General features: G+C 35.0%; 1 protein-coding gene across 1 annotated transcript; it reads left to right on the forward strand.

The window, feature by feature from the left end:
• Positions 1 to 396: 396 nt before the first annotated feature.
• LOC138309254 (solute carrier family 13 member 2-like) lies at positions 397 to 16,803 on the forward strand. The gene is made up of 12 exons (XM_069250408.1): positions 397 to 521; positions 4,589 to 4,738; positions 5,157 to 5,272; positions 5,672 to 5,920; positions 7,079 to 7,210; positions 8,058 to 8,141; positions 9,178 to 9,288; positions 9,800 to 9,903; positions 11,851 to 11,987; positions 12,732 to 12,893; positions 14,011 to 14,148; positions 15,710 to 16,803. Exons 1-12 carry the CDS (start codon positions 411 to 413, stop codon positions 15,908 to 15,910), a joined length of 1,695 nt encoding a protein of 564 aa, XP_069106509.1. The 5' UTR covers positions 397 to 410; the 3' UTR covers positions 15,911 to 16,803.
• The last annotated feature ends 1,423 nt before the right edge of the window (positions 16,804 to 18,226 follow it).

Here is an 18,226-nt window from a genome sequence, read left to right on the forward strand (position 1 = left end):
AAATTACCATTGATAAGTTTAACAGACAAACTGAACATGCATTTCCTCTCCCCTTCTTTTCTTGAAGATCCTTATATGCTACTCCAACCGCAGAAATCTACGATAACATTCGTAGTATGTGTGTATGGGAGTGTAAGCTTACCACAATCGTCACACTGACCCAAATCTCGCTACTGAAAAAATATAAACAACTTCACAAACAAAAACCTGCATTATATTTATTCGGCGTTTCATGCAAATTTAACACAAAAAATGACTGACTATTACTGACGATCCGTTCTAGGCCCTACAGACATGTGTTTGACCTCACGATAGCCATGCAACAACACATAAAACATCTCACAGCTACAGTTTGAAGCTTACACATGTGATGTGTATACACACATGCTCGGCGTCCATCCGCTGCCAGCATGGCTGAATGCATTCAAAACTTCCTGAGAAATGTTTGGACTTTACGACCCTTTATCTTTATTGTCGTCGCTTTTTTGGCACCTATTGGCTTCCTGCTGAATGGATCGCTGGTAAGGCAACCGTATCTCCTTGTAATTGAAATTGATCACAATTGTTTTCATGATTAATACCGCCTATATCATTCGAGAAATATATACAGGGAGAAAACATGACACCATTTGGCGAGTTACTAAAACGAGCAGTTTAAATTTCACTTTGTGAGCATTTTTAGTAAACTACATTGATGACGTCAAAATTAACATGACGTTATAAATGACGCGTTCACATATATAACACGTACGTAAAATAACGTATCATGCAGACTGTTTTCTTTTTATTTTATGTTATATATGCACTGTCAAGTACTTTCTTAGTGCATTACAAGCTCGACCTTTTAAAAACACTCATATTTATAAACAAACATATGTCACATCGTGTGATGTAATATTAACATGCAGTTTATATTTCAACATAAAATTTTAGGTACCTTTGCTGTGTAACATTTTTGGTGTGTAGAAATTTTCGTTTTGTCGTGGTTGATAGGGAACCGCGAATATAGAAAACAACGATATATGCTTTATACATCATTATCACTATTGCTCCATCAGCTAACCACAAACCTGTCTGTCCATGTAATGATTTTGAAAGCTCCGAACCACGAAATAAAATGCACACGAATATTCCATGTTAGGCAGTATTCAATTATGTTTTTATAAATAATTAAATGACTTGTATCAAGACATCTCTGATTAATACCAAACTCTTCATCTTTGTGCTTGTGTTTCTACTGTATTTTGTGTTGTTTTTGTTGCTGTTATTTGTGTTGTTAATTGTTGTTTTGATGGCGGAGGTGCTGTTGTTGCCGTTGTTGCTAATTTGACAAAATTTTCATATACATGTGCTCCTATAAACGTAGGTGAAGTATAGGAAAATATTCACTAGTATAAACCGCCCTCCAAAAGTGCTGTTGCATATGTTAAAATTTGCTGACAATTTTTCTCTGAAAAAACTCTCGAGAAAACAATTAATGAGATAGAGAAGATAAATAAGTGGATGAATAAGTGGATAAGTAAGATATACTGATGCCTGTATATTTCAGTACTTGATGTATATTTGTAAAACTACATGTGTAACGGAATTTTTGGAGGGCATTGCATTATTATCAAACAAAACACTATTGTATGAAGGAAGTATAATAATAATAATAGGGGCCGCGGTGGCCGAGTGGTTAAGATGTCCCGACATATTACCACAAGCCCTCCACCTCTGGGATGCGGGTTCGAATCCCATGTGGGGCAGTTGCCAGGTACTGACCGCTGGTCGGTGGTTTTTCTCCGGGTACTCCGGCTTTCCTCCACCAACAAACCTGGCACGTCCTTACATGACACTGGCTGTTAATAGGACGTTAAACTAATAAAACCAGGAAGTATAAGGTCATATGATTTGTCCTTGAATATAAATAGTAACAAGTTACATCTTAAAATATTCCCAAGTGCTTCTTATTAGAGCTAACTGATCATGTAACTTCCCCTACTTAAACTGACACCGAACATAACGATGAAAACTAATACAATGTAATATATTTTATGAATCGTATGAATGTGTACATCCTCCAGTTGAGTAAACTAATTATGTATAAAGGTCGCGAACTTAATATCAAAGTACAGTCAAATTATCGTAAGGTCAAATTTCGGTAAAACTTCTTGTTATCATTTTTAGTGATGAGTGCACACTTTTTTGTATATTACAATAACCTTTATGCTTTTATTGTATCATATTATTCGGCTATTATTTACGTAGAGAAATAGTTGCCCTTGAAAATATAAACTTTGGTAGTCTTTATTTTTAACGTTGTAAGCGTTCCATATAATTACAAGCAGTTAAAATTGTGAAAGGTGTTAGATAAGCTCATTAATGACGTCATAATTAACATGACGTTATAACTAACATCGAAACTTTTTTTCATTTCTACGACGTGTATAGACTGTGGAATGATAATATAATCGAATAACATGTTAATTTTGAAAGATGATTCAGGTGTTATTTGTGTGCTGTCAAGCGATTCTAAAGTCTATTACCAGCCTGACCTTTTATCATAAAAACATTTACCACATTTAGAATAACCCCGGGCTAATACATAACGTGTGTCCACACTTCGGCTTTTCATTGTTGTTTGTGATGTTGTTGTGACTGTTGTTTATGCTACCGCCGTGGTTTCTGTTGTTTGGAGATGGGGTTTTGTTGTTGTTGCTAAAAAACATAAACGAAGAAGGATCCGTTAAAATTCAAACATTCGTTTAATATATAAAAACATTAAGGTTTGAAATATTAAAAATGTAACAGGATTTGGTCTTGCATATATAATAACATGTTGATGTCGCCTGAAATGTTTCCGTCAAGTACTTAGGATCGATGCAAAATGATAATGTAACTTTCTCAAACTTTTCGACACACACTACTCTGTTACCCAGCACAACAAAGAAGTGAAAATAACACTATTCATAAGTTTAGAAGTCGTACATCAAACGGCTGTATAGGATAAAGGTCAACAAATGTACAGTCAAAATCAGAGGTCAATCCAGCAATTTTACAATATAACTTTTTTTTCGTTAGTGTTTGATATACATGTACATTATAGAAGATCATACAGTAGACCCCGATAATCCGGATGTCGATAGTCCGGAAAACTCGCAGTCCGGCCGGGAATATCAGCGACCGGATGAATTACTGTAACTTTGCATATTGACTAAGAGCACAGAATTCATCAATCCGAAAATGCCTTAACAAAATGATAAAGGATGGGAATAAAGGTATCCGGATTATCGAGGGTTGACTTTATATTCCTTAATGTTCCTTCAATTTACATGCAAATTTAGAGGGGCAAACGGTACCCTTTTTGGAGAAAACGGAATCAAATCCGAATTTGTTTTCTTCCCCCTTATGGCTAAAATGTAAACGGTCAACAGCCAGTTAAACAGGGCTAACGCATGTACCACGGGGAACCCGATAGCGTTTGTGCGGTACTATTATATCGTGTAGTCGTGTGATGGAACGTCACTCTTTGTCATGTTACTGCTGAAATGACGTAAGCGCGTCTTTTAGTGTAAGTTTATCACCAATGGAAACAATAGTCCCGCACAAACATTATCGAATACCACGCGTTACTTGAATTGGACCAATTAATGCCCAGTCGTGATGGACCAATTAATGCCCAGTCGTGATGGAACGTAACTATTAAAATGGAAACAATATCCCACACAAACATTATCAGATGCCACGCTTTACTTTGAATTAGTCCGATTGTTTCGGTTTCTGAAGTATATTGTAAATTAACCTTCTTTTGCGACTATTTAATTTCGAGATTTTTTTTTCATAAAAAGTTCGGAGAATGAAAAATAAGTAGAATTTCCGTACATTGGGTAAATATCAATTCGCGGGGATAATCTTTCGCGGATTCAGTTGGATCACGAAATTCGCAAAATTAGATCGCACGCTTAGTATACAGTTTTCATGTTGAAACATAAATCTGGATTAGGTAAGATCTCCGCCTGACCCCTGGTGACACCCATCTAACGGTCGATGAATAATTCGTGATCCCGAAGATAAGGTAGTCAAGGAACACATTGTAATTTATGTCCGATTAACTAGAGAATGTTATCCCTTCATGACCTGTTACTGGTCACTGTCTCATTCTTAATGTGCTTTACGAAATGTATTCCCTAGCGTTATCATATGGAGAGGGCGTATACTGTCAACCAGACTTCTTTCGCGGTTTCTAAATTTCGCGATTTCGGTTTTAAAGCATTTTCGCAAAGATAAAGTTTCGCGGATTAAAAATTGAATAGAAATACCGTAGATTTCAATTTATTTACGCAACAATTGTGAAAAAGATATTTCGCGGAGATAGACTTTCGCGAATTTACCTTAATCGTGAAATTCACGAAAAAAAGTTTGCACACGAAAGAAAGTTGATTTTCAGTATAAGCTTACCATGCCACCCGATCCTACTTGTTTTTTTATTTTATAAAAAATGTTAAAATGGTAAAATCCATATCGGCAGCGCAAAGAAAAAAGGTGTATAAAAAGTTCTACAGCCAAAGCCTTATTTTATTCATTGTACATAAATTATAATTTGTAGGAGGCACGATGTGCTTACGTCATGGTATCCATGGCGATCCTTTGGTTGACGGAAGCCATACCAATCACAGTAACAGCCATGCTACCGATGTTTCTGCTCCCCATGCTGACAGTCCAACCGGGGAAGGTGGTCTGCGGAAACTACTTCAATGTGGGTATATTGGTCTGAGATAGTGGGCGCTGGCACATTTATCATTTTTCTATATTAATTTCTGATCCGCAATGATGTGGTCATTGTATAAATGGGTGTTGCATTATATTTAGATTTCGGATGGAGCCCCGCTATATAACCTTACCAAGCATATTTTGCAATCATATAGTTTTATAAACTACAACCGCGACACGAGAAAATGCTGGTAGTTGTGTTGTACGTCTCCTCTTCGGTCAGTCCGATTTTACTTTCGTATATTCTTTTTCAAGAATACCAGCATATCATTTATTTTGTTGTCATGATCCGCATCTTGTTTATTCTGTGATACTAATTATGTTGATTATGACGTTACCAGGATACGACTTTGTTGTTTATTCTGTTGCCAGTATACTAATTATGTTGTTTATTATGTTGCCAGGATACCAGTATGCTGTTTTTTGGAGGACTGTTGGTGGGCGTTGCTATGGAAGAGGTCAACATCCACAGGCGTATCGCCATGGGAATATCAATGACTTTGGGAACACGGGCAAACACGTGAGTAAAGCCTCCTAATTAAGGTTCTTAGTTTTCAGCCACCAAAAAATCTTTTAACAAATAAAGCATGTCACAGTCTCCAAGTTTTCATCTGTCTGTGGCTGTTTTCCATTTGTTGTCTGCTAAAGGTTTTTCGTCCATTTCACATGAGTAACGGCGTTCCCGATATTTGTGAGTTTTCAATGTTCCAATGAGACTAAATGAACCGGATGCATATTTTGTTTGTCAATATTGAGAGTCGTTTTTTTGTAAAGATTGTCGTTTATTTGAAAACATTTTCATCGGTATTGTTTTGACTTTGACTCAGCTTAATTATCCTTCTAGAACTACTGAATTGCATGTTGATTTATTTGAACTATTATATCTTAAAATGTTCAAGGTTTTCAATTTAATTTTAAGGTTAATGCTCGGTCTGATGCTGCCCACGTGGTTCCTGTCCATGTGGATCAGTAACACAGCAGCGACGGCCATGATGCTCCCAATTCTGACGGCTGTGTCGGAACAAACGGCTGCGCACATGTCGGAGAAAGAGAACAAGAGGCTAAGTAAAGGTCTGGCACTCAGTGTAGCGTATGCAGCCAATGTTGGCGGGATTGCCACACTAACGGGAACGCCGCCGAATCTGGTCCTTCATGGACAGGCAGACAAGTGCGTATGGACAGTAAGGAAATACAGTCAAACCTATATATCTTAATGTTACCCTGTATAGTCCGTTATTCTCTCTAATGCGATGCTATCTCGGTCCGCCCAACATCATTCATACTGTAAACCAACTATTTTTTGCGAGCGATAAAATTTCGCTTATATTCAGGCAAGTCAAATTAAATCGCGAAAATAGATCGCCACGCAAAAGCGACAAGCATAGATACATTAGAATAGTATAAGTCTTTTTAACTGCGAAATAAAATCGCAACGAAAATTTGTTGTTTTACAGTATTCCGCCTTTGCATATTACAGAGTTAGCTCCCTTGCGGATAGGTATCCATTGTGACGTCTCTATTTTGTGAGCGCAATTCACGTCGTTTTATCCGAAAAGTATGACGTTACAATTAATACCTACCCGTTAGTGCAGATAACTCTGTAATTATGCAAATGCAGTATACAGTATATGTCATCTCTATATTCTGATAAGCTGTCAAATGCGAATGTGACACCATATTTTCATTGAGTAATTACTGCCGTTATATGTATTACGTCATTTTCATGAAATGGCGGTGAACCGGACGTTCTAGGACAAAACTAGAAAATGATCTATATTTGTTGAAATCTGCAGAAATATACAATTTTAACATAATTTAATCATTTAATTATCTATGCACACAACGAAACTTGGCACCCGGCAAACAGTTTGACCGGTGACTTAACGAACAGTCACGCGACACCTGAAGATACATTTAGGCTCCTCTACATCAAAGACTAGACTAGTCCATTATAAAATTTCAGGGATCAATAAGGTATTAAACAAAAGGCTAGTAAGCAGTGTATCTGACTTCAATAGAACTTATTGAAAATGAAATAATATGATCATTTTGATCTCCTACCATGGCTTTCGTCTTTAGTTCAGTGCGTATTTTAGATGTAAATACAGAAAAAAAACTAAAAATGAGCTTATCTAATTAAGAAAATCTTTTTTTTTTTTTTTTTTTTTGCTTTTCATTTATCCAACGTTTGTCAATTTTGAGTTCTAACATGTTTGAATATCTCGAAGCTGGATTTGGCGCCGAAGTTTGTAGTTCCTGGGTTCTTCATTATATGCGATACACGTGATATTGTACTGAACAGTCATTTGTTGTTAATCCTCCGCAGGCGGTACCAGGCATTTGGAGCAACTGATTCTGGAATAACATACGCTAACTGGATGGGGTTTGCTTTTCCTTTGTCTCTGATCATGTTGTTCCTCACGTGGTTCTGGCTTCAAATTGTCTTCCTCAAATGTGGGTACGTATAGAGAAATAACATGTTTTACTGATATCAGATTTCTTAGTCTGCCAATCGTAAAAAAAATTAAGATACCACTTAAAATGTGGTTTCCTATACAGAAATAACAGGTTTTACTGATATCAGATTTCTTAGCCTGCCAATTGTAAAAAAAAAAAAAATAAAAAAATAAGAAATACTCGATACAACTTAAAAATGTGGTTACCTAAACAACACGTTTTACTGATATCAGAATTCCTAGTCTGCTAAGTATAGAAAATTTAAAGGTAGACTCTACAGCAATTAAAATCAGATTACACGCTACTGAACATTGTTAAAATTGGTCTCATTAAGCAGGTGGTCACTAAGATAAGTTTTACAGTATACGTGTACATGAAATAAACTTACGTCTCATAACCTTTCCCCATGTAAATAATGTTAAGAAAAGAATAAAAGAATTTTTTTATGCTGATATTAATGGAATTTTAGATCGATACTCAAATTCAAATCCTCGAAATTTTTGGAAAATAGTCCGTAAATTAATAAAAACATCTGATGCTTCTAGCACTATACCTCCTATTAGAAATGTACATGGCAATATTGAAATGACTGATGGTGGTAAAGCTAATATTCTCAATGATTACTTTGTTTCCATTTCTACTATTGACGACAATAATACTGAAGTACCGACAATAGAACTACGGACAGACTCTACTATTTTTGACATACACTTCGAATTAAATGACGTAATTGACATACTGAAATCATTAAATATAAACAAAGCTGTTGGTATTGATACTATTGCTTTTTGTGTATGAATTTACAAATAAACTATGTTTAAATAAAAAAAACCTTTCCCCATTTTAAGTTGTTTCAAAGCCGTCAGTGAAGGTAGAAAGCAAGCAATACGATCTGCCGTGCGACAGGAATACAAGAAACTTGGACCAATTAAGTAAGTTCTTTTTAGTTATTGCCGTTGTTAAAAGGTGCTTCACCACCGACAAATGGTAATCTTATATATTACAACAGGACCAGATGAATGTGTTATCTTCGTCAATGATAAAGGTTACTCACTTTACACTATCATCATAATTGAAAAGTTTGAGCTTCTTATTTTACTTCGGATTATAGTATTTGAGGATTTGAATCCCGAAAAAAATACAAGACACTACGCCTATATGGAATGAGGTATTAATTGCACAGACAACAAAGCAAAACATTTTTATATGTATTTTTAGTTAATTAATATATTCACAATTCGCAGCATCCTTAAAAATTAGTTTCCGCTTTCCGCTTTCATTCTCTGCAAATTTTTATAATATGTTTGTCCCTTTCGAGGAGACTGAAGTTGGTTCCGAGTTCCGAGTTCTGGTTCCGAGCTCCGTTTTATTTCAACGGAACTCCGAGTTCCGTTTAGCTTAAACGGAACTCGGAACTAGAAACTCGGAACCAACTTCAGCCTTCCTATTTTTCGTTGGTTGCATATAATATCATATGAAAAAAATATATATCAAGTAACGTACATTATAAGTAATAAACAATTGTTTTGTATATATTATTTTAATAGATCTGAAACAATTTCGAGTTTGAGAAGAGAAATATGTAGTAAAGTAATACTTCGAGTCGAGTATCGGATAAATTGGCATTAATGCAAATTTCCTATAAACCAAGGGAATTATAAACGTTAAATATGTTTACAGAAAATGAAATTTGAACACAAATATGTATATTTTAGCTCCATTCTTCTCAGTTTCTTTTGACTTATTCTACTATATTCACTCTGTATTTTGCATATTTTAAAGTTTTGAGTTATTTGTCCTTGTGGGTGAGTATTAATTGTGACGTCATGTGTTTACGAGTGTAACGTCATACTTTTCAGAGAAAATGACGTGAATTTCTTAAAAAAAAATTATGACGTCACGAAGTGTGTGTGGGGGTGTAATTCTCTAATATATGCAAAGACGGAATGATACATATTTATGTTAAAGGTTCGGAGAAATAGTGGTACTGGTCTTGTTTGGGATACTTGCGATGCTGTGGATCTTCCGCGATCTTCCGAATGTTGGAGGATGGGGAAAAGGATTCGTAGATGCAGAAGGGTAACTCACCTTGGCCTTTCGCACACAAATCCAACTTGGCACAAATCACCCATTAAAATCGTTATTTCCAAATCAATTGTTCATAAATAAGCTATCATGTTGTTAAGTTTTTAAAATCATTATATCAAGTTTTGGTAATTGACACTGTATATCAAAAATATAACGCTGTCAGTATTTAGAAGTTTTAACACTATGTCTCCAATTTTAACTCTTTTTTTATTAATAATATTCTATTTGCCTCTTGCATCGTTAATATAAAAATATAATTGGTGTACGTTCTTGTAAAAAAAATACGTAAACATTATATTTCAACATATGAAAACATTTGATACTGCGTAAATATATTTATTGAATTGTATTGAAGCTTTTGATAACATCTTGGCTGGATTATTTGCTAACGTCATATGAAACAGCTATGGCCATTTAGAAAACCATGCCACAATCTTTTGACGTATGGAAAGTAAAATTAAATATTTTCACCAAATAACGCATTTATGTGTTTCTCAATTAGCAAAAGCATGGTGCGGGATTCGACCGCAGTCATGTTGATAGCAACACTCCTGTTTATCCTACCATCAGAGATACCAAGCATGGTCTGTTGCGGCAGTCGGACAGGTAAAATCTTGATATAAATAGCATATCCATGCTACTGGTTCCATATTCATGAAAGTCTAAGACATAATTTCCCTTAGCCAATCAAACATAGCGTAACTTATTGTAACGTCCTCAGTGATTGGCTAAGTCTAAAATATATTTATAAAACTGATTCATGATCTGGGGGCCTGGTGTTAGTTTTTTGTAATATTTTAAAAACCAAATAATAGAAAACGTAGTTTACACAAAAACGTTTCATATTCATGTAGTCATCTCAATATCAGAAAGTCGGCGGTAATACAAGGCTACATTGGATGTTAATGTAGTCCTGCATATCCAGATATCAGGAAGTCGACAGAAGTGTCGCAAAGCTTCCAGATATCTGGACATTGTATTAAAATACTTACATATGTCTGGATCGCGAGTACCACAAAGTAGATGTTCGATTTAAAGAGATATTTGTGTTTATTTTCGTTATTGCTATATTGTTTAATTTTCACATCCTAACAAAACACGGATATAGTCAATACAGAAATATCTGCAAAGGTTTGAATATAATTATTTTAAAGGGACAATTCAGTCTAAGAGAACATTAAACTTTGTACATATATCAGAAAAAGTCCAGTTCTAATGGAAATTAGATCAGTCGCTTTTACTGTGATATGCCAGAAAAGCCCATAGTGGTGAAATGCGTGTGAAATTTGCAAACTCGCTCACTGTCCGCCATTCTAATTGTGGTCAAACATCTTGTATGCCGAACCCGGCCCCTTGCTCGTAGAGTAACGCTACTTTTGTCTAGAACTGCTCAAATCGCTCTGACAGTAGTGTGTTACCTTATTTTTGAATTGTCTTGCCTAAAAATCATTTTATCACTTCCTCAGTGATTATGAAGTTCATTTGCTTAACGTGCGTGACTTTGGCTCGGATATGGGTACAGCGTACATATTGTACCTGCTTAATCGTATTGATCAAAGATTTGTAATTACAATGGTATCAATTAAAATTCTAAACATTGATGTGGAATTTGTCAATATTTTATGTCATATGTTACATAAGAAATGTAGATCAATACATTTATGCCATATTTTGCTTTTTGGTTATGTAAAAGAATTAACCTGAGTGAATTGTCCCTTTAAAACCAGTAATTATGGCACTGCAAGACAATTTTTCTTTCGTGGTTATTAAAGTTCGCGAATTCGATTTGAAAACAATGCCGCGAAGATCAACGTTTGCGGATTTAAAACTTGAATTGAATTTTCTATCACTATAAATGATATAGATTTTAATACACGGAGATAAACTTTCGCAAATAAATCGCATGTGAAAGAAAGTTGGTTTACAGAAAAAAAATATTTTGATTTGTAAACTTTATTCGTACTTATTTTAGCGCAGTCAAATTTTAGCGCAAATGTAAATTATGATTTATTAGCGCACACTTTGGTGTTTCAATAACGGAAACCGCCTTTTGGAAATTAGTGCTGTAGAGGAATTACCGCTTTATAGACATCGGGAAATGTGCATAAATAAAACTCCCACTAAAATAAGTACTTTTACACTATCATATAACTAATTGATATTTACTCTATGCGGTGTTGTACAAAATCATTTTTCACCTCACTTCTAAAATAACTCCCACACACATGTACATGTATAGCTTGTCCGCTAAACCTGTATCATTAGGCTTTATTTATATATATTTTTCCCTAATATTTATATATATTAGGCAAAAAAAAACACTTTTAAAAAATCCTGAATTATATAGGCAGGTTAGCGGACTAGTGTATAGCCAGCAAGCTCTGTTTACTCAAGAGAAAATGACTCTTCAATATATTGGCGAAAAATGGCTCATCTCTTGGATGACCGTATATTTATCTTAACCAATTAGATGCAAATCTTTTCATATTATCATTTTCTAGGGTGAAGGTGCGGTATATAAATAAATTCAGTGTCGTGTTAAATCTGTTTCAGTTGTGCAGATCGACAAGGAGGAACCAGTACGTGCAGAATACAAACCGATTTTGACTTGGAAAGTTGCCGAGAAGAAAGTTGCCTGGGGAGTCCTAGTACTACTCGGCGGGGGATTCGCTCTTGGTGACGCATGTATGGTAAGCGGCACGACACGATATAAGTGGTTTTGTTTGGTTTGCAGCATGTCAGAACACCTAAACCACTCGGCCACCGCGAATGAAATAAAACTCCACGTATATACTGTGGTAATTTGCAGTTCCTGAAACTTTGTGTTACCTTTGCTCTTTTGATGAAACCATGATGACCGAGTGGTTAAAATGCCCCGACATAACGATATACCTATATCTCCGGGCTGCAAGTAGTTCGAATCCCATGTGGGACAGTTGTCATGTACTGACCACTGGTCGGTGGTTTTTCGCCCGTTTGTACGACTTTCCTTCATCAGCAATCATGGCACGTCATTAAATGACCCTGGTTGTTAATCAATCTGATTAAAATGCAGATCCTTATTGTCACTACGTTTGATCAGAGGATCTGAGAAATTCACATAAGGGGTCCATCGAGATGACATTTGGAAATGGCCATTCAAACTGCTGCATGCAGAATCTTGACAGTTAATTTCAGTTGACGAATTACATGTAGTTTGAAAAATGCATTTGATTTGAAGTACACGTGGTATAAAGGTCTTCCGAACATGACCCCTTATGAGATGTAGTCAGATCCTCTACTTAACGGAGTGGCTATACAGATTTATATTTTAATAAGAATGGTTGTTAATAGGACATTTCAATAATAAAATAAATATTCCACACTTGTGTGTTGCTAAGCATAAATGACATATTGTACCCAGTAACTTACTCTGGAGATTTCTTCCGTTATAGACCTCTGGACTGTCCCGATCGGTGGGATGTGAGCTAGGAGTACTAAGAAGCCTCGATCCCTGGTTGATGAATCTGATCCTGTGTCTGACAGTAGCCGGGGCTACAGAAATCACAAGTAATACCGCCACCGCCTCCCTCCTCATGCCTATCATGTTCGAGTTGGTACGTAACGTCATGTTAAAACAACATGTTACTACCTATATTTATAAGATAATTTGCAAATTTCTATGATTGCATTGCGCTACATTAACCAGTTACTCAATGTCTATATCTAATACTCATACTATCTCCTATTACCCTTTCTCTTTATATCTACTCATACTTTCTCTTTATATCTACTCATACTTTCTCTTTATATCTACCCATATTTTCTCTTTATATCTACTCATACTTTCTCTATTTCTACTCATACTTTCTCTTTATATCTACTCATACTTTCTCTTTATATGTACTCATACTTTCTCTCTATATCTACTCTTACTTTCTCTATAGATCTACTCATATTTCTCTTTATATACTTTATACTACTCATACTTCTCTTATATCTACTCATACTTTCTCTATATATCTACTCATACTTTCTCTTTATATCTACTCGTACTTTCTCTATATATCTACTCATACTTTCTATTTATATCTACTCATACTTTCTCTATTTCTACTCATACTTTCTCTTTATATCTACTCATACTTTCTCTTTATATCTACTCATACTTTCTCTCTATATCTACTCATACTTTCTCTTTATATCTACTCATACTTTCTCTTTATATCTACTCATACTTTCTCTTTATATCTACTCTTACTTTCTCTATATATCTACTCATACTTTCTCTCTATATCTACTCATACTTTCTCTCTATATTTCATACTTTCTCTATATCTACTCGTACGTTCTCTATATCTACTCATATTTTCTCTTTATCTATCATACTTTATCAATATCTATCATACTTTCTCTATATCTACTCATCTATATCTACTCGTACTTTTCTATTCTACTTCTTTTCTCTATACTATTTCTCTATATCTATATACTCTCATCTACTCGTACTTTCTCTACTCATACTCTTCTCTATATCTACTCATACTCTCTCTTATATCTACTCATACTTTCTCTATATCTACTACCCTATATCATACTTCTCTCTCATTCTATAATATCTACTCGTACTTTCTCTATATCAACCCATACTCTCTCTTTATATCTACTCGTACTTTCTCTATATCTACCCATACTTTCTCTACATCTACTGATAATGTCTCTTTATAACTACAGGCCATCACTGTAGGTTTACATCCACTGTACCTGATGATATCGACTGCCCTGGCCTGTTCCTTCGCCTTCATGTTACCCGTAGCAACCCCTCCTAACGCCATTGTGTTTTCTACCGGATACGTGACCATTCCGGATATGGTAAGTCACTATTATTTTTCCCATAATACTTTTGGAGAAGAAGTGTTTTATAAATAACACAGTCAAATCTAGCATATATAATCGATCGGAGTATGTCGCGATCTTTCAGTATTAGTATTAACATTATTTTCTCTTAACGTCTTATTTCGTCATTGGATATTGCAGTTACCTCCCTTGCGGGCATTAAATGCTAGAGTAGTATTAGCTTCCCAAAAAGCTAGGTGGGCTACGCGGAAGCTTAACTCTTTGATTGGACAGAATATGGAAATTAAACAATGCTATGGTGATATTGTTTAGCAATTTTATTTGTTCTGTTGAAAGTCATTTTATAATGTGTGAGCTTGTGTTAGTGCAAGGTAGCCAGGTCTAGTGCAGACGAACAGTTTTAATTATACTTTTGCTTCCAACAAATTAAAAAGGGTTTTATGCAGAGATTGCTAAGTTCAGAGAAAAGGCAAAGAAAATATTGAACTTAATCTAATATGTTTCTATGTTTTTCTATGGTCCGTTTTCATTCCGCTTTTAGTATGTACTGTCATCCCGCATTTTAGTATGTTCAGTTGTCTGATTATTAATGTTGCACGATGGTGATCTAAATTAAATAAGAAATATAAAAGTGGTGTCTCTAACATGGTATACTTCTACAGATATATTTGTTCCATCTGTAAATGGAACCAAATTTAATTAAAATGCCTGATTGATTTCTAGAAAATCCTCGTTCAGAAATACTTTTACCACGAATGCTTGTTCTACACCGAAATCTAATTAACGGATGCAAGCGCACATGTGACCATGCTTTATCAGTGGAGATGGCGTCCGAATCCGGACAGATTAAAGTCTGTTTCCGTAATTCGTTTTAATATTACTTCGACAGGCAGTGCTTGTAACACACCGAACATCCTTCTGATTCAAGCGTTCTTGCTACATGGCTATCCTGCAAGATGGCGTGATTTGCATCCGATGCTAACTGCTACGCCTCAAGCGGCGTAGCAAAAAACAAAAGAATATGTCGGCCAAAGGTCAGACCTCAATCATTCACTTCTAATATGCTGATTCCGTAGGCGAATACATACGAAATACAGTAGTTGTTGAAACCGAAAAGACTATTTAGAGCGTTTTGTGTCAATGTCCCATCTGTACCATCACAGTTGTTCAGTTTGCCCAGCGTTATCAAAAACTAAACATCTTAGATATATCAGGGGTTACTATCACTGTAGTTATACCCATCCCTGGACTACATACAATAAAACTAAAGGCTCTGCGAACTTAATAACGTTACATTGTGTTTGACTGTATGATTGTGATGTTGTGTGTTTTTCTCTCTGTAATCTTCAAGGAAAGTCTCTGCAGCCATGTGATTGGTCAGTTTTTTCAGTTGTGTTCAGTTTAACTATGAGTTTATTGGCGTTTATGAGTTTATTTTCCAATGGTTTATCGAGGATTCAATATTAGTAACTTATTTTCGATGCAACTTATCTAACATTGTAATTCGCTGTAATTCTTGTTCGTAATATTGTAAAATCGTTTTAAATTCTCTGTAATTCTTGTTCTCTTGATTCAGGCTCTCACGGGATTCGTGATGAACATCCTGGCCGTTCTGGTTCTAACGGGCGCCATCAATACGTGGGGAAGTGCCATATTTGATCTTGGAACAACACCCGACATTTTCCTCAACTCCACTGTAGCTTCATCGTGTGGGGAGACAATAGCAAATAATTCTACGCTGAATGCTACATTTACAGACAATTCCTTAGTGACATAAATAACGAAAATATAATACAGTGGACCAACGATAATCCGGAAGCCTTTAGTCCGGAAAGCTCGCAATCCGGACGAAAATGTTAAAATATAGAAAGGATGACCGTAATTTTACATATTGATTATGAACATAGAATTCGCCACTCCGGAAATTCCTAATCCGGACGATTTAAGCTTGGATAGAAAGTGTCCGGATTATCGGGGTTTCACTGTAATGTACTGATGTGTCCACCAATCTATCGCATTTATACAATTAAGGCCAAGTCTCATCCCCATTCCTTAATATTCAAGAATTCCTTAATTAACCAATTATTCTTCATTGAGAAAGATTACACAAGTTAAGGAAAATATTTCAAGTTAAGAAGCTTTTCTGCTTTCTTGAACGTTTGTAATGCTTTCCGTTGGTAGAAAGAAAGTTAAGGAATTTCGATGTTACTGTGCCCTGATCTATCCTCGATACTCCAGGGGTTACTATCACTGGCGTAATATCCACTCCTGAACTATATGATATTCAAATTGAAGGCAATTGAGAAGAATATAACTGACCAATCACCAGCCTGCAGAGACTTCCTTTGAAGATTACAGAGAGAGAGAGCGACGCCAAATTTCAAAGCAACACAGTCAAACATAGTGTACCGTGTACATTTGATGCACATCAAGTGATCTCATTACCTGTGATTTCTGGTGCCTTCAATTTTACTAAGAGATAGCCCGGGGGTGATATAACGTCAGTGATAGTAACCCATGAAGTATCGAGAATGCTATTATACATGTAGTTACATATGAATATTTTTGTTTTATTCTGAATGAAGGGCAGTAAAGTTAAATATTCACTTCTGTACGTGTACTTAAACGAGCGTAATTAAATTTTATCTCCCTAAGGAGTTATTGACATTTTATCGAATTTGAAATTCGCACAACCATTGCATCTCAGTATATATATACAAAGTGGCATCTTAAATAATTTTTAGTGCCGTACTTAGGCGCAATAACGTAGGAGCAAAAGGCGCTAAAATTGAAATTAAAAAAATGTATGTTTTAGAAAAAAAACTTTATTTCCCACATATACATATAAATTACGTATCTCCATTTTTTCATTCTTGCATTTTTCTCTCTCTCTTACACTAGAAATTAAATTATGTTCTTATTATTATTAATAAGAAGGGAAGGGTGTAGAAAAGAACAGGAAAGAAAAAGAATAAGAAAGGGAAGGGAGGTAAACGAAAATACGGGTATACGAGGGATGGTGGCTTAAGAGGAATAACTATGATGACTGTATGATAAATAAGTAAATAAAAAGGTATACCTCTAAATAAGTGCACGCATAAAACGTAATGAATTTGAGTTAAGAAAAGTTCGTTTAGTCATATTACGTTTATTGCACATAACCTCAAAGAACAGTGATTGTTGTAAATGGCAGAATAATATGGCTTATCTCATTTTTACTTCATTTTACTCGAATATCATTTCATTATTAAAAATACTCTTCATGCGTTTGGGATGACTTTGTGTTATCATTGTAACTTTGAAATGGTAAATTTTGAGTCAAACTAGTGTTTTGGAGACTTACAATGTAGTACTAGACATATTGATATTATCTTAAATGAGCGTTCATGTCATAAGAGCATTTATGAAACGAGTTTTAAAACTTTTTATTTTTGTGAACTTTTGTAAGCAAAACATTAATTTTTGAGACTTATTTCATAACATATCATATGAAATGAACACAAATTTAAGCTATGCTTTAACAATAACAACAAAGTACATTTCGATGAATTTCAACATCAAACTGTGTAATACAAATCAAGCGAAAGCTGACATTTTGTTACGATGTCCTGATTTTCTGACGTCACATCATTGTTTCTTTTATGACTTCACAATCAATTCCATCCATAGCCAATGAAAATCGCTGTAAATTATATTACATAAGCAAAAATTTTACACGAGCGAAATCACAGGATACTGGGCAGATTATATTTTGTTGATTACATGCCTAGAAGCACAATGTAGTCATACTCAAAGTTTCTTCAAATTAACACGTTAATGTCACATTAGACTGAAAATGTGCAAACCAGTCGTCCCACTTCCTTTAAACTTGAAAGGCACATATCAAAAGCGAAACATCTTTTAATGTTCGATATATGATAGTACATGTATATATAGCATGAGTTTTTTTTTAATTCTTACCAGATTGCCTGTAAAATTGTATAAAACTCGCAACGTTAAAATTTTCAATTGCTCCACTCCCTTTTTACTGATATTTTAAATTTAAAGGTAATATCAAAACTGAAATATCTTTTTTAACTATTGTTTGGTTTTT

This window comes from Argopecten irradians, chromosome 15 (assembly GCF_041381155.1).
Source record: "Argopecten irradians isolate NY chromosome 15, Ai_NY, whole genome shotgun sequence".
NCBI lineage: Eukaryota > Metazoa > Mollusca > Bivalvia > Pectinida > Pectinidae > Argopecten > Argopecten irradians.